The sequence below is a fragment of the Cupressus sempervirens genome, chromosome 11, assembly GCF_028749045.1.
Source record: "Cupressus sempervirens isolate cs-2001-9-10 chromosome 11, ASM2874904v1, whole genome shotgun sequence".
Classification (NCBI taxonomy): domain Eukaryota; kingdom Viridiplantae; phylum Streptophyta; class Pinopsida; order Cupressales; family Cupressaceae; genus Cupressus; species Cupressus sempervirens.
In genome coordinates, this window is record NC_143128.1 from 423524721 (window position 1) to 423543915 (window position 19195).

Sequence of the window (19195 nt, forward strand, 5' to 3'; positions counted from 1 at the left end):
GTGCTTAGGAGGAAACAAAATAGTTAGCAATAATATATTTTCTAATGGATTTAAATGCTAATTTTTTTTAATAGCGACTTGTGAAAAATTAAAAACACAATAGTATAACTTTAAATCATCTAAAATGATGCTAACTGTATAAAAATTTTCCTTATACAATAACACGTTTTACACTTCTTTATATAATGTTAAACTCCATTTAAGCTTTTCAATCAAACCCCTATCGGCGTATTCCTTGCACCTCCTTTAGGTGCAAGTGCTAGTGATAATAAATGGTATTTTTGGGTGCCACGGGAACGTTTCCCCTCCTACCCAACTTGGACATCCCGATTGCTTCGAGAGAGGCTTATAACGTGAACATTTGGTCTAACGACCAAGCTTTTGCTTTTAGCAACACAGTGCAGCAGGTAGACAGTAAATAATAGAATATGGGGAGCAGAGGATTCTTGAGGTTTCGTGAGTTGGTGCGTGGGATAGGCAGTAGCAGTGGCGAAAAGAAAAAGAGATGGGCAGCGCTTTGGGGCAACGGTGACGCTGGGCGATTGGGGTTGGGGTCGCTTCAGTCGCGATGGGAGCCCACCCTGAGCCTCTGTTCCTCCCCTTCCGCCATTGCCTGTGGCGGTGCGCACACCCTCCTCCTCACTGGTCAGTATCCATCTCCAATATCACTTTTTTGTCATGCACCTATTGTGGCAAAACATGACATCGGGTGAATTATTGTTTTTATGGCAGCGATATTATTCATGTTTTTAAAGAATTCCGAGCAGACAAAAAAATGATCTACACAAATATAATTCAACAAAAAATTGCGAGGCTCATAACTTCTTTATTGATTTATTTGTGAAAGATACGTATTCTTATAAGGAAGAAATAAAATCGAATGTAAACCTGTGATATAGCTAACTGTATACTAACAACCAACTGCTGATTGACTAAATCATAATTGAACACTGTTCATTATTCTTGTAGTCGTTTACCAATTGAACAGTGAGGATTGCAAAACAAATGTGGGTCATTTGTTCTCTCGCCATAATGAAAGTTGGGGAGAACTCAAAAAGGGTTCTACAACTGGTCATGAGCATGGGGTGTCGTGAGTATGTCAGTGATTTGATGCTCTTGTTAAGGAAATTAGGATCAGAGATAGAGAAAATTTGATTCTATTTCAAAATCAGATGAGTATATTTTCCTTTGACAGAAATACTTTCTTGCAGTTTACTGTTACATTTCTTATTTCAGAATATAGTAATTTCTGTGACTGGGAATTGCAGTGTTTGCTGTTGTCTGCAGAACTTGATGTAGAAGGCTGAACGTAGATGATTATATTTGACCTGCTGTGGTAATTACATGCCACTGTGATAGATGTATTTCCACAGCCATCGGTCAACACACATATATGATATGAAACATCATATCCACGTAGGGACACGACCCTTACGTAGCCATTGCCACGTGGGGTCATGACCCTACGTGGTGTTTACTGTTGTTTACACCTTAAATACTTCCGTAACAACTTTGTTAACTGCCGATGATGAGATAATAACTATGGGGTCCAAGAGCTATTGCTACAGTCGATACTAATACTCAGTTTCGCATATGGATATGATGGAGTTTCTCAGACCCGATCACGGGGAGGAATATGGAAGTTAATCTGCCTTGAGCAGATACATATATCAATTGATTTATCATTATATAGAGCCTGATCTAGGCAGGATCATAAATAGCTTGATATATTAGTACACAGAGGAAATCAGGTACATATATATATGTGTGTGTGTGTAAGTTTGTTCTATATACTGATATCAGATCCAACCAAAGCTATTACTTTAACACTCCTGTCAGTTTCTCAATCTTGATAACTCGTATTTGAGTTAGCATTAACAGTATTTATCCACAATGATATCCTTATTGTCTATCTGATTTCTGGCACATTCCAGGACAAAACATAGTCTTATCAGATAATAGTTTTGATCTCAAGAGACAAGAATCATGATCTCTGGCTTGACGACACAATCGGGGACATCAAGCTAATGTAGTCTATTATGAAGAACTAAAAGAAACAACACAAGTAGCATCATGATTTCTGGCTTGTTCTGGGACAACAACTTAATGAAGTCGATCATGATGCTTTTGTTATCACAATAACCGGCACAATCCAGGACAACAATTTAATGAAGTCATATCTATTATGAAAGTCATCACCTTACTATAGAGACCATACACCCAAAAGAAAGATCGTCATCTTTCATAAATCATTACATGTGCACAAGCGTAATCACAACAGAATATATATATATAACAAAACTGAGTTTTAATCTCAGGAGTTACATTTACATCTTAACCATACTGAGTTTACCTTTGAAATATTCCAATTTTAATTTCAAAAGAATTTTGGTAAATATGTCGACTGTCTGCGCTTCAGTGCTGATATATGCCAACTTGATAACATTTTTGTCTACCATATCTCTTATGTAGTCATAGGGAATCTCTATGTGCTTGGACCTATCATGGAAGACTGGATTTATAGAGAGTTTAATGCAACTTTGATTATCACAATGGATAATTGTGGGATTTAGGGGTTTCCCAAATAGTCCAACCAATAGATTTTGTAACCACACTGCTTCTTGAGCTCCCATAGATGCCACTTTGCATTATGCTTCTGTAGAACTGCCAGCCCATTCAAAATCTAAATATCCAAGAAGTTGTAGCTTAACATGATCGTATTTTAGACCAAGTCCAATAGTACCTCGTAAGTATCTCAAATTGTGCTTGGTTGCCATGAGATGAATCTTCTTAGGCTCACACATAAATTGACTTAATGGGTTTGTAGCATTGCAATCATTAGGGCAAGTATTCAGCAAGTACATTAGACGTCCAATAATCTGTCTGTAGTATGTGGGATCAGTAGCTTCAGATTTATACACTTCTTTTTTGAGTTAAAGAAGATTTGTCTCCATTTGTGTGGACAATGGTTTGCAATCCATCATGCCAAATTTGTTTAATATATCAATAGTGTACTTGCGTTGATTTAGGAAGATGTAGTTTTCCTTCTGCCATATTTCTAACCCCAAAAAGTAGTGTAGAAGACCTGAATCTTTCATTTCAAATTTAGATGTAAGATCTTGTTTACACCTTGCAATAAGGTGATCTTCACCTATAATTAGAAGATCATCAACATAAAAGAACTCGTATTATCATATCACCTTTTGACTCTTTGAAGTATATATTAGGGCCAACTTCATTTCTTGAGTACCCCAATTTGATAAGATAATTGTCAATTCTCTCATACCATACCCTGGGGCCTATTTAAGACCATAAAGAGCTTTCTTTAGTTTACATACATGTGTGTCCTTGTCATGAAGAACAAACCCTTCTAGTTGTTCCAGGTATCTTCAATGACACTATTTAGAAATGCTGTCTTTACATCCATCTGATGTATCTTCCACCCTATGGAAGTAGCAATTGCAATGATGGTTTTGACAGACGTATATCGAGCAACAGGAGTAATTGTTTCCTCATAATCAATCCCAGCCTTTTGGGAGAATCCTCTGGCCACGAATCTAGCTTTATGTTTTTCAATACTGCCATCAAGTGCTTGTTTAATTTTAAATAGCCACTTTGAGGAAACAATGGACTTGTCATTGGGTCTTTGTACAATGTCCCAAACATAATTTTTTAGTATAGATTGATATTCCTCAATCAGGGCACCTTTCCAAGCTTGAGATTTTAAGGCTTCTTCAACATCCGAGCGTGTTGATTGAGTGGGCTTAGTTATATGAGTGACATAACACGAGTGACTTCTTGTTTTCTTATTTTCTCTAAAGATTTCATTAGGAGCTACATCATTTTCCTTGCCCATAATGATCGTTTCTTGTTGAGAGGATTTGAGTCATTCTTAGGATTAGAGATTGTGCATCCATTGTCTTCTGTACAACTCTCCCTCTCAATCATAGTCTCCCTCTTAATCATAGAACTTTCATCTAAATTTGGGATGGGGTCATCATTTGATTCTTCTATATTTTTAGAGTGTTTATATGGAACATCTTCTTCAAACTTAACATCTCTACTGATTTCAATTTTCCTTGACCTTGTTATGTATACTCTGTAAGCTTTGGAAGACTCACTATGGCCAACAAACATACCTTTCTTTCCTGAGGGCTCTAGTTTAGTCCTTTTCTTTTTAGGTATATGAATGTATATAGGGCAGCTAGAGATTCTTAGGTGACTTAGATTAGGTTTGATTCTTGAGGAGACTTATTTAGGTGTTACATTTTCTAGAAATGATGAGGACATCTATTTTGAATGTATACTGCAGTATTGGAGGCTTCAACCTAGAATGTTAAGTGAAGATTTTGGTCATGCATCATAGCCTTAACTGCTTTAATAATGGTTTTGTTCTTTCTTTCGGCTACTCCATCCTGTTGAGGATTATATGGTATTGTATATTCCCTCTTAATCCCAACAAATATGTAGAATTCTTTGAAGTTTTCATAAATGTATTCTCCTCCATTGTCAGATCTTAGGATTTTAATTTTCTTCCCTGTTTGATTTTCGACTAAGGCCTTAAACTCTTTGAAGCTAGATAGAACTTCATTTGACTCTTTTCAGAAAGTAGATCCAAATTTTCCTGGAATAATCATCGACGAAAATGATATAATACAAGTATCCTCCTAGGGAAGGTACTGACATAGCTCCACATAACTCAGTATGAATGAGTTCGAGTACAATCTTAGATTTATGTTCACTATGAGGGAAAGATGTTATGGAGTTCTTTCCTAATGCACAACCTTAACATGTTCCTTCATGTTTAGATTTTAGGGTAGGTATACCTCACAATTTTCTCTATGGAAGGTAGAGCTCGAAAGTGTAAGTGACCTAGTCTTATGTGCTAGATCTCATTGTTCTTTTTGATTTCATGATTCAAGGCTAAATTTTGAGTGTTACATAGTTTATATAGACTTTCGTTTTTTAATCCAATAGAGATTGAATTTTTAATGTTTGAATTTTTAGGCCATGATAGGACTTTATCTTATTGGAAGGTAATGCGATACCCTTGATCTGCTAAACTGGAGATAGAGACTAGATTTCTCTTGAAACTTGGTACATATAGGACATCTTGTAAGGTAACTCCAGTTTTTAGTTGGACTGAGCAGGTCCCAGTTCCTTTCATAGCGTAAGTGGAGTTATGCCCAATTGTGATTTCTTCAGTTGAGTGTCCTTTGAAGGTTTCAAATTGGTCTCTAAATCTTGTTATGTGTCTAGATGCTCCATTTTCAATTATCTAGGCATTCTTATTGGAGTTTAACTCACTTGACAAGGCGACGAAGAATAGTGAATTTTTAGGTTTCTTGACTTCATATATGTTGACAAGGGCTTTCTTTCTTTCTGGACAATACCTATGTGTATATCCAAATTTGTCACATTTGAAATATTGAACTTTTGAAAAATCTATTTTCTTATAACTTTGATTTTTCTTCCCTCTTTTTTTAAAATGTATCTTCTTTTTTGTTGGGTGGATATTTTGCAACTGATAGTTTTGGGTAAAATCCAGTAGCAAAATAGGATGACCAACCATAGTGTGTGAGACAAAATCTCTCCTACATTAAAGAGAAGGCTCCCCCTTCTCACCGTTCCTTGGATCAACTCAAGGTAAGGGAGAAGTTGAAAGATTTTGTAAGGGGTGTTACAAATATTCTTTCCTCTTAACTTTCAGGAAAGAATCCACTTACCCGTGGAGTGAGTAACGGGCAATGTAAAATCTCCAACTACACTTCTATCTAGTAGCTGGAAACGGTGATACCAATAAACCAACACCAACTCAAAGGCTGATTAAAAGTGTATTGGTTTGGCTCTAAGTCCTGTTTACTTAATTTATAAGAAAAATCACACTACCATTGGGAAACAAAGACTTCCAGAAGTAGATGATTTCTATTCTATTTTGTAAGAAAAACCTCTACGATTGAGGCACAAAGACTTTCAAAAGTAGGGAAATTCTAACTATCTTTCGTGAATTTGAGACAACAATACAAGCTACAGTCAAAGCTTGTAGTCTATATATTACCACAACCGCTCTTAGTCAAAGCTTCAACTCCAATTGCTTCTTAACTCACTGCACTTTATTATTGAACACACAATAATAACATGAATCAAAGACAATAGGCACAAATTACAATCAAAGCTTCTAATTTTCTCTATCATAATTGTTTCTAGTCAAACCTTCGAATCCAATTGCTTCTCTTATACATTTTTCTCCCAAATTTGTACTACACAATCAAAGTCATGCTTGCACAAGTGTGATAGAGCTTTCTTGCATACAACAAAAGATGATTTTTACAATGAGGGAGGCAATCCTTATATAGGCAAAGGAGTTGAGAAAAAGATGGAGGAAAAAGTGGGAGCAAATCAACCAACTTTGACCTCGTCTAACTAACAAGAGAAATTATTGGATTACATGTCATTACATATGTAAGTTGTATTACATGTAATTACACATTTTCATATAATACATCCTCTTCAATTACAAACATGAAAGAAGAAGAAGAAAGACGGAAAATAATTGAAACAATCCTAGGGATTGTTCTGAAGGGCCTTGTACTTGGCGATACAATCCTGGATGATCATAGGATTAGAAGTTCCTGTATTTTGTGCCACTGTATTCACCTTGATAACCATGGTGTTGCGTCTTTTGATAGCCTCTGACTTTCTTTGATGAATTGTCCGTTGTCATTTGAAAACTTGATGTGCTCAAGTTGTTGTGAATTCTCCTTTGTAGATTGGCACATTTTGGAATCTCTGACACTTTGAAGAACTTCTTGACGATTTTCGGATGTAAACTCAGAACAACTTTCCACCAACATTTTTAACTTTTTTTTTTTTTGAAGCAAAGTGCTTGGCGCATTCCTACACGAACTCAGGTTCTCAGACAACCATTGGGAAAATGAAGACCAAATGAATTACCGCTTCTTTGATTTGAAACATGCCTTCTTTACTGGATGTCTTCACTCTTTATAGAAATTTTGGCATATCTTGACTTGCTGCAACATGAAAGTTTCAATGGGATTGAATCCATCATTGGAAAATGTGGATTTTAACTTGTATGAGAATATTGGCAAAATGGATCTCTAAGGAACAATATATGCAGAGTATTGATTAGATACTCATGGAACATATGTAATGAATTGGATGTGATATGGAAAGTACATGCAAAGGGCTAAAATGGAACTTAGGAAGATGGATGATATGTGAGCAATGATGGGTTTTTGTGGGTATGGCCGAGAATGCAAGTTAGGATGCATATGGATGTGTGCAAATGATGACTTTGGTGTTTAAAAGAGTGACCTTTACCAAAATCGGGTTCTCAAGATGCAATTGCATATAAAGTGATTTACATGCAATCATGACTTGATGTAAACATGCAATGAGGTTCAAAGAATGAGATTACGTGTAAACGCATATGAAGGATGAGATTACATTTAAATATGGATGGAGGATGGAAGTACTTGTAAGTGGAAAAGAAGAATTAGATTACATGTAAGTGCGAATGGAGGGTGAGATTACATGTAATTGCATGTGGAGAATGAGATGCAGTGTGTCATGACATGGAAAGTGGAATTACATGTAATTGCTCTTAAAGTGTAATTGCATATGAAAGGAATGGATGCAATGTGCCTTGGCATGTAATGGTGAATATGGAATGAAACGATGCACTTCCATGAAGAGGTGGAAGGTGGAGTGAAGTGAAACGTGCTCAAGTTCTTGGGAAAAAACTTGCAATTTCTTCCAAAAGAAGAAAAATGAGAAAGCAAGCAAACAAACAACGAAAACAAATACAAAACAAACACATTCTTTTGGCTTTAGACTCAAACATGTCAAGAAGCAAGTTGCTTTCAAGTGCAATTTCGAATTTGGAGTTTGGGAAAAAACAAAAAGTATGAAAATTAGAATTTTCATCATATTTAAAGGCAAAATGCACTTTTCATGGCATATATATTGACTTTGTGCAACTTCAAAGCTAAAATATTCATAGAAATAGCAAGATAAGCATGAATTGATGAGCAAGTTTGAAAATGTACACATACTTGGAGGTTATTTCCAAAATAGCAAGATTTATAGATTTTGAAAACCAATTCTCCCTCAAATCCGGAGTTTCAAACAACTTTTTGACTTCTTCTGTACTTGCAATCAATAAATATCAATGAGCAATGAAGAGTCAAATTTGATATGAAAATACCAAATTCATGGTCTCCAAAGGCAATAGCATGCATTAAAACTCAAAAACAACCCCTATTGATCCAAAGGTATGAGCTGGAAATGCCATTTTTTTGAGCTTTTTGAACCAAAACGTGCCCTTTTCACGCAAAAATATGGGTTATTTTTGCAAAAACGTGGCTCACAAATGCATATAAACTAATCATTTTTTACTTGTGAATGCAAAAACGACTTCCCCAAATGCTAATACATGGATCCAAATGCAAAAACGTGGCTTCAAAATGCATAAAAGTGGGGATTAAAAACCCAATTTTCTGGGCGTTTTTAACAGAAACATGATTCATAAAAGGCATGAAATGAAGATCTTTTGACATCTAATGGCAAAAATGTGTTGTTTAGTAGCATATATATGGGTAAAAACCTCCAAACGACTTCTCTTTGAGCCAAAAAGTGATCAAAACTGCCCCATATCTGGGCGTTTTTAACAAAAACGTGGCTCAAAAATGCAAAAATATGAGTCATTTTTATCTTGGATATGCAAAATCATGACCCTCAAATGCATATATGTATTAAAACTCAAAAGTGCCTCTTTTGTGATGGATTTCAAGCCAGTGTATGGGCAACTCTAAGCATTTTTGATAAAAAATTTGTTCTTGGGATGCAAATGCATGTGTTAGGAGCAAAATGCACTTTATAGATGCATATACATGTTTTAAAAACATGTCTTGAGCTTTTTTTTACCCAAACGCATCTTTTGGGTGCATTGACATGTTTTCAAAATATGCATTTTGTTCAAAAACGGGTTTCCAAGATGCATATGCATGTTTTAAAAATAAAATGCACCTTTTTGGTGTCTTTGCATATTTTTGCAATATGCATATCTCACCTTTTAGGTGTGATTTCATGTTTTAGCAATATGCATTTGCATCTTTTGTATGCATTTACCTGCATTTTTATTCAAAATCTCACCTTTTAGATGCAATTGCATATTTTTTATGAAATATGCTTGTAGACATGTCAATTTAATTTTTGATGAAATATTACTTAAATGGGTCATAAATAACATCTACACTATCATATTTAAAATATAATGTGCAAATATCATTTTGAAAGTAGTATTTACTAGAGCATTTGATTTAAAAATAAAAAATTAAATCAAACTATATAGTTAATATAGTCACTAAAGTGAAAAATTAAAAAGTAACTCAACTTAAAAATATAACATAAAGTGCACTATAGTTATTTTAAGTGGAAAACCAAAAAGATAAAGTAACTTAAAAACATAACATAAAGTGAATTTATGTTATATTTTTCAAAAAGTGAATGTCAACTTAAAAATATAATATGGTAGTTTTAATTCGTACAGTTGCACCTAAAAGGTCCACTTTTTGGGCACTAAATTGGTCATATCTTTTGATTGCCAACTCCGATTAAGCCCTAAGATAGATCAAATCGAAGGGACAACAAAAAACAATGACTTGAACAAAACCAAAGGACTAAAAACCAACAAACACACACTCAAAAATGAGAAGGACTTTGAAGGTCTCAAGAATCAAGCACAGGTTTGACAAACAGTAAAACGAAAAAGACTTGACGAAAGCCTTCAGTAAAATGATTCATTAGATTAATTGGAGTTGATTGGTTGATCAATACTAACCAATTAGATAACGAACTAAACTTAAAGAAATGCGAAACTATGATGAAAACGTTTCGTATTGTTACTTGCATTTTGTGGTGACAAAATGCAGAACAACACTTTTATTGTTTGAGTTCACATGCAAGGCTTGAACTTCCTCTTCTTTATTTGATATGACTCCTCTTGTAATTAATCGTGACTCCTCCTGAGTACAATCATTCTCAATGTCCTTATTAATTCTAAAACATGTAAACAGTAGATGTAACAACCACTGAAAGATAACCATACACAATAACACCAGATTTGTTAACTAGGAAAACCCTTGATCAGAGGGAAAACCCCGGTGGGGATGGTACCCACAAAATGATGTACCAATATAAAAGTTCCTTGTTAGAGGATGAACCCTATTAAGAGTCAATGAAATACATTCAATACATATCAATAATTGTTAGGAGACTTTGAATCCTTGTTAGGAGATTCCAACCTTATTAGGAGTTGTTTAGGAAGATAGATGGACCCACAGTCCAAACAACTTTAGTACTATCCTCACTAAATAATACAATGGCACATCAACGCTTTCCAACAACAACTTCTTTGCCATATACAGTTCCTTGTCTGCTCACTGTGCCTCAACTGCACCAGTCACATCTCTGATCAAAAGATATTTGCATGTAAGTTCACACAATACAATATCTCACTCTCAAGTTCGCATATCATACAATATCCGCACTGGATGATTTCAACCAAGTAAATCATCTTTCCTTTATACCAAGTGCAAAAACAAATTATTGAGTCAGCCTTGAGGCTTTTGTAGTTTACAATAATAATATAGGACTGACTTAAGATATTATATTTACATGCTACATTACAATATTACATCATTTTCACAATTACACACAAAGTGTCGGCTCATAGTCTTCATAACTCTTCACTCGATGCTCATCTGGGTGTGCGTGATTAACTACATCTTCATCATGTCTTCTACCTTTGTCCAAGTCCACATGACCAGATTCCATCTCTATTAAGAGATACAATCCAAACAACAGTAATCACTACCCAAAAACACTCTCTTCACTAAATCCATCATATCTCTGTCCAGGCTTCATATTTTCGTACATACTCTTAATTGTAGCATGTAGACACTTTGTAGAACATTATCCCAAGTTTGCATAAGCTCATATTCATTCTTCAAACCGCGCGAAGCCAAAGTCTATCTGTTGCTCTGCCATTCTTTACAGAATAACCAATATGTTGACGTCAATGACAAATACTGTCATGAATGTAACACACAACCTCTGAATCATGTCTCCAACAATGCTAAGATACTCCACCATAGGAATACCATCAACATATATGCTCAACAATTTCCCCCTTTGGCATTGATGGCAACATAGATGAATAACATCTAAATTTCATGACTACTAAATGTCTCTGGTGCAACTGCTCCCCCATTCATGCTGACCATGAATGTCATCTGTTCAGTAACCATCATGTACAAGGAAGATTAATTTCCCCCATACATAAGCATCTTTTCAAATCCTCTTCATCAATCAAATCTCCTCTTTAGGAACAAATCTCCCTCAAAGGATAGGCTCCTTTGTATCTTCTTCTCTATTGACATCAATCAATATACAAGGATATTTTTCATGTATTACTCTCTCTCATAAGATATCTCAAAATATTCCTACCAAAGGATGTATAGGATGTTTTTCATGTGTATGTCTCCCCCATTGACATCAATAGATTATCATTATGTCAATTCTCTTCATAAGATCTGCAATAAGCTCAAGGGTCCAAAGACACTATTAAATATCAGTACCAAGAGTCCTTAATGACTTAGCTCAAACACAGATACTCCCCCATAGAGGAAGCATCAAGCATTTGGTCTAGATAAAAGAAACAGTGCTCTATTACTGCTAGGTGTTAATTTGGAAACAAAGTCAACCTGTCTTATCATTCAAATTGTTGTTCATATTCTAGACATATATGAAGATCAAAATCTAGAAGGAAATTACTAAATTGATCAACAATAAAAAAATTAAAGAAGTTTGAGGAGGACGCTTAAATCTTCAAAGTCATCTGGGAAGATTAATATGGGTATAGAACCAGAGCATGAACACAAGGATCATCCCAAGAGGACTGAATAGGAATACAATTATGGATATTCATCTAGAAGTGGAAGCGATGTTCTTTTCAAAGCTATTGAACTAGACCATTTGATGGCTCAAATTAATTGAAAACTCTGTAATAATGAAGTATGTGGGAATTTTACATTGTGGGGGGGTGAATAATTACCTTAACCAATATTTCATTCCCCATTGGAGGCATTTTCTGATTTGATGCATATGGACCTTCATTGGAGCAATTTATATTAAGGATGTCAATATACAGGGATGCTCTTGTAGGAAGAGAAAAATGGTGCATTAGGTATGCTGCCAAGGCATTAGTGCAGGACTCGATCTGAGTTTTTAGAGAAAAATATCTTCGATGATTGAGACTATGTGAGTAGAGTATTCTTCCATTGAAAGGGGGTGACACTTCTTCAAAGGCAACGTAGGAGCTCAAAAGATTGATATTAAGGAGTCTAAAAGTTAATGTGTATGATTGCATGATTTTGATGGGTATAGCCTTGTGTACATCATGAGTGACGACTTGTCACCAGAAAGTTGGTAGATTGATATCAAATTCAGGGTGAGTCTGACAATTTATCTCAGGCATCCTTGGATGAAGAGAGATTCTAAGAGAGTAGTTAGAGGATTTGACTTCCTAGAATCTTTGTTTAGAGGGAGAAAAGTGAAATTCCTTACAATGCATTCTTCTCCGTGAGAGAGAAATTTAAGGCGAAAGCCCTTGTTCCACCCTCTAGGAGTAGCTATGGTGGATCCAACCTTTGACATGGTTCATGGTGGATATCATGTGAGTTTCTAGATGATTCCGTTGGAAAACATCGTGAGAGTTGATGATCTTTGATCGATGTTTGTGTTGTGAGGTTGCTATTGTAAGCTAACGATCTTAACAATGGCTTTACCTGTTATCATGATGGACTAAGTTAAGTTGTTGTCCCAAAATGTGTTAGAGATTGATAACAAATGTATCATTGTAGAGTACACTAAGATTGCTGTCTTGAAATGTGCCGGAGATCATGATACTGCATTTGTTTTTCTTGAGTTCTTGATCTATTATCATGATATACGACATTAACTTGTTGTCCCGGAATGTGCTAGAGATCATGATAATGAACATGTCACGATAGACTACAGTAAGTTGATGTCCCAGAGTGTGTCGAAGATCGTGATACTTGTCATAATGGAGACTTCTTTGTTGTCCCTAAGATCAAGGTTGTTATTTGATAGACTACATTTAGTATTGTCCCGGTGTGTGCTGGAAATCAAATAACTCATATCTTTCTAGGGTATGATATTCTTGTTGATAGGCATCTTGGTGTTGATGCTAGTGCTCATATCACAAGAATATGAGATTGGTAAGATTTCTCAAAATCAAATCACCATTTTATGAGATGATTGTATTGATCAATCCTCCCTCGAGACCATGATACTCGCCATAATGTATTGGATTAAGTTGTTGTCCTTGAGATCATGATTGTTATCTAATAGACTACATTCAGTTGTTGTTCCAGATTGTGCCGGAGATCGAATAAACCATAATATTTTAGGATATAACATACTATTTTGTTAGGCATCACGATCATGATGCTAGTGTAGATACTGAGAGAATATAAGTATGATGAATATCATATGATTGATAATTCTTGTTGAATCATAGTTCAGATGATATCGAAAGATAACATCTAAGTCGATGGATATATGTTGATAACTTGATATCCTTAAATATGCCATTCTAAGAATATCATATTGAGATGATACCTCTCTATATGTTTGAGAGCATAATGTGTTCTGTATTAATCCTCCCTAGCTAAGGATTGTTAATGTTGTAGCTTCAGTTGGATTGAATTGACCTAGAGATAATGGTTATCGGTTAATCATTAATTAGACAAACTCTAATATATCCACTCATATATATATTATTATTTATAATATATATTATCATTTATTATAATGTTAATATTGTTTAAATGGTTGTTAACAAATAAACCATAGAGACATGTCTCCTCTACACATATTATATACATTCGAATCTGCATTTGGAACACACAGAAGTAAATGGGAATGTTATTACATTTGCAGAAAACGATCCTTAAACTTATCACTTCCCATTGTCATGACCTAACTGTGGATGAATGTAATCAGATAGGTGGAAGTGTAAATACACAGTATTCTAATATATGCATATATTGTATTGTTAGTATTGAATTGAGTTTCTTGTAGACTCTTGATTTAAGTTGTGAAAATGTAAGTTCATACAAATTTGATGTTTGCATTTATCATCTATCATATTATTCACCTAAAATTAGGCTTGAAGGTCCTTTATTGACAATTTTTTAATCTCAAGCAGAACAAGGGCGTGTCCTTGCAACTGGTCTGAATGATTATGGGCAACTAGGAGTACCTTTTGGAACAAGATATACTCAGGTAAATGCAAGTCCATTGTAAAGAGAGTTCTGTGTGGATTACCATAATGAACTATCATGATTTCAATTATTGATTATGAAGTTTCAATATTTGTATCTTAGGTCTTTCTTAGCATATTCATGGTGTTAATGTTTTTGAACCAGAATTCAAGAATGCAATAAATAGAAACTCAGAAAAATGTAAGAAAGGATGACACATATTTATCCTGGGAAAATCCTCCTACTAGAGAGAAAAATCCAACCACACCCGAAAATAAATCCCTTTATTGTGTTCTTAAAACTAATATGATGTTTTGTTGCTTACGATTGAAGATAACAAGCCTTGATTATCTTATTCACAGCCTTAGCACTTAACAGAATAAAATAACAGGTTCACATATCGCACAGATACTCCTTGAACTGAACAGCCTATATATATATATATATAAGAATCATTCGTAGTCAGATCGAATGCACTACAGCTAGGAGCCCTTAATCCAATAACTAACTTCACAGCATTTCTCAAGATATCATCTTTTTTTTTCTCAGCCCCAAAAATAAAGTTGTGTCTGTCCATTTCTATTGTAGTTTTCATGCTCTTTATACATTGAAGCAATGCATATGTGCAACACAGAGCTGTTCAAAAACTTGAAGGCACAACATGAGGATGAAAAGAAATGGTATCATCTTATCGTCATAGTCTATCTTCGCATGAATATTTCTGAGAATTCTCAAGGCAGATTACTACAGGTAAATGATCTCTCTCACAGCTACAAATTCTTAACATGTAGGATATTAGTCTTTATGACTGGTGTAGCTTCATAGATAATATTGAGGGATCATTAGAATACTCACACTTTTTGGTTAGAGGTGCAGGTTATCTAAAACAAGACAACCAACAAAATCTGAATCAACCCATTTACTTCGAAATTGAAGGAATGGAAAGTAAATCAAAACTTTAGATGATATTGAATATGAAGACTTTTGGAGGAATGTAAATGAGAAAGTTGTCAATTTCTGTAATTATAACAAAATTGTAAATGCAATCAGCCTGATATAGTCCAAGCTAATCACAGTCTGTGCAAAATATTTAATATGTTATGCCATTATTCAATCAACATTCTATAACATTAGTTCAAATAATGAAAGCCAAATAACATAGAACCTCTCTGTCCGTGCTTGATTGCTAAGAATTAACTAAATATGTTCTCAAAAAGTAAACAAAGCATATAATGATATTTAATGTTTATCCAAATCACACACAAATATAAATGTCGAAATCAAATGGAATGGATAACTTGGTCGTGAAGTGAATCCAATGAATACCACTTACTGTCAAAAGAAAGTTAACCCAGAACAAAACCGAGCATTTTACTCTTAATTCTAATATTTTTGACTCCACATAAAATATAATTACCCCTTTTTAGACTGCATTGACAATGATCCATAGACAAGAATGGGGCAGAAGTTAGGATTGGGTTTTGAACCATTAAGGACTTATTTTTTTTTAACTATGTACATTAAATGTATAATTACTTGATTAGGAACAATCTAACTTGCATATTCTATTAGTATTATGGTTCAATACGAAGAACAAGAAAACAACAACATACTTGTGATGTGAATATCAGGATTTAACTGTGTGATTTTGAGTCAAACTCGATGACCCATCTTTCATGAGTAGTGATTCAACATGAATCCATCTCTCATGAGAATAAATTGAATACTTAGCACTCATTGGATCTAGGTGATGCTCACAGGGGTGAAGCACCGGGACTTCCCGGGAGGTCACCCATCCCAGTACTACTCCAGCCTGAGCGCGCTTAACTACGGAGTTTCCTCCATAGTTAAACCCAAAGCTTGCAACCCCATTTGCAAAACCTTCACCAAGTGTTGTGCTTTATGAACCATTCATTAGAAAGCCCCTTAAGCTCATCAATTGATAAGTAGGAGATGATTTCCACAGCTAGTCAAATTGTGATGTGAATATCACGATTTAACTGTGTGATTTTGAGTCAAACTCGATGACCCATCTTTCATGAGTAGTGATTCAACATGAATCCATCTCTCATGAGAATAAATGGAACACTTAGCACTCATTGAATCTAGGTGATGCTCACAGGGGTGAAGCACCGGGACTTCCCGGGAGGTCACCCATCCCAGTACTACTCCAGCCTGAGCGCGCTTAACTACGGAGTTTCCTCCATAGTTAAACCCAAAGCTTGCAACCCCATTTGCAAAACCTTCACCAAGTGTTGTGCTTTATGAACCATTCATTAGAAAGCCCCTTAAGCTCATCAATTGATAAGTAGGAGATGATTTCCACAGCTAGTCAAATTGTGATGTGAATATCAGGATTTAACTGTGTGATTTTGAGTCAAACTCGATGACCCATCTTTCATGAGTAGTGATTCAACATGAATCCATCTCTCATGAGAATAAATGGAACACTTAGCACTCATTGGATCTAGGTGATGCTCACAGGGGTGAAGCACCGGGACTTCCCGGGAGGTCACCCATCCCAGTACTACTCCAGCCTGAGCGCGCTTAACTACGGAGTTTCCTCCATAGTTAAACCCAAAGCTTGCAACCCCATTTGCAAAACCTTCACCAAGTGTTGTTCTTTATGAACCATTCATTAGAAAGCCCCTTAAGCTCATCAATTGATAAGTAGGAGATGATTTCCACAGCTAGTCAAATTGTGATGTGAATATCAGGATTTAACTGTGTGATTTTGAGTCAAACTCGATGACCCATCTTTCATGAGTAGTGATTCAACATGAATCCATCTCTCATGAGAATAAATGGAACACTTAGCACTCATTGGATCTAGGTGATGCTCACAGGGGTGAAGCACCGAGACTTCCCGGGAGGTCACCCATCCCAGTACTACTCCATCCTGAGCGCGCTTAACTACGGAGTTTCCTCCATAGTTAAACCCAAAGCTTGCAACCCCATTTGCAAAACCTTCACCAAGTGTTGCTTTATGAACCATTCATTAGAAAGCCCCTTAAGCTCATCAATTGATAAGTAGGAGATGATTTCCATAGCTAGTCAAATTGTGATGTGAATATCAGGATTTAACTGTGTGATTTTGAGTCAAACTCGATGACCCATCTTTCATGAGTAGTGATTCAACATGAATCCATCTCTCATGAGAATAAATGGAACACTTAGCACTCATTGGATCTAGGTGATGCTCACAGGGGTGAAGCACCGGGACTTCCCGGGAGGTCACCCATCCCAGTACTACTCCAGCCTGAGCGCGCTTAACTACGGAGTTTCCTCCATAGTTAAACCCAAAGCTTGCAACCCCATTTGCAAAACCTTCACCAAGTGTTGTGCTTTATGAACCATTCATTAGAAAGCCCCTTAAGCTCATCAATTGATAAGTAGGAGATGATTTCCACAGCTAGTCAAATTGTGATGTGAATATCAGGATTTAACTGTGTGATTTTGAGTCAAACTCGATGACCCATCTTTCATGAGTAGTGATTCAACATGAATCCATCTCTCATGAGAATAAATGGAACACTTAGCACTCATTGGATCTAGGTGATGCTCACAGGGGTGAAGCACCGAGACTTCCCGGGAGGTCACCCATCCCAGTACTACTCCATCCTGAGCGCGCTTAACTACGGAGTTTCCTCCATAGTTAAACCCAAAGCTTGCAACCCCATTTGCAAAACCTTCACCAAGTGTTGCTTTATGAACCATTCATTAGAAAGCCCCTTAAGCTCATCAATTGATAAGTAGGAGATGATTTCCATAGCTAGTCAAATTGTGATGTGAATATCAGGATTTAACTGTGTGATTTTGAGTCAAACTCGATGACCCATCTTTCATGAGTAGTGATTCAACATGAATCCATCTCTCATGAGAATAAATGGAACACTTAGCACTCATTGGATCTAGGTGATGCTCACAGGGGTGAAGCACCGGGACTTCCCGGGAGGTCACCCATCCCAGTACTACTCCAGCCTGAGCGCGCTTAACTACGGAGTTTCCTCCATAGTTAAACCCAAAGCTTGCAACCCCATTTGCAAAACCTTCACCAAGTGTTGTGCTTTATGAACCATTCATTAGAAAGCCCCTTAAGCTCATCAATTGATAAGTAGGAGAGATGGATTCATGTTGAATCACTACTCATGAAAGATGGGTCATCGAGTTTGACTCAAAATCACACAGTTAAATCCTGATATTCACATCACAATTTGACTAGCTGTGGAAATCATCTCCTACTTAACAACATACTTAATATTTTACTATTTATCCCCTTGATATGATTATTCATCTACAGTGACTAGTTCCTACTGTAGAACTACTGTTATCAGACATAGAAATAGTCTACCAACATGTTCCCTCATGGTTCTAACCCATTTTGGGACTTCCAGCGGGTGACCTCATCACTCCTTTCTCCCTTCAGAAACTCCCTATTCACTATAATGTCAGAGGCAGGTAAATAATCATACTTATCAAAGGATTTGGTGGTTGATATTTGATCTGCACCTCAACTTAATTAATTTATCAGGTAAGTTCAATCCTGATTATTGCTTACGCAGGTTGCTGGATGGATAACATGATCCAAATAAGTTCAATGGATATTTTGGTCATGGCAATATATAAATAAATAAATAAATAAATAAATAAATAAATATATATATATATATATATATATATATATATATATATATATATATATATATATATATTCCTTACCTTGTCTAATACTTGTGGTGGACTGTAGAACTACTGTGCTCAGGTATGGAAACAGTCTACAAGAGGTTCCCTTATGGTTCTTTCTGTTCGAATGTGAGGTTGATGGT

General features: G+C 35.7%; 1 protein-coding gene across 8 annotated transcripts in view; it reads left to right on the forward strand.

Moving 5' to 3' along the window:
- The first annotated feature begins 288 nt into the window (after nt 1-288).
- RUG1 (Regulator of chromosome condensation (RCC1) family protein) overlaps nt 289-19195 on the forward strand; it is a 274217-nt gene continuing 255310 nt past the window's right edge. For 7 of the 8 annotated variants that reach the window (XM_089809717.1, XM_089809722.1, XM_089809721.1 and 4 more), the window contains exons 1-2: nt 289-645; nt 14315-14391. In XM_089809717.1, coding sequence (XP_089665843.1) covers nt 429-645; nt 14315-14391 — 294 coding nt within the window. In that variant the 5' untranslated portion in view covers nt 289-428. Of the gene's footprint in view, nt 646-14314; nt 14392-15003; nt 15120-19195 lie in introns of those variants that run through there. The other variant, XM_089809724.1, reaches the window with a different exon arrangement.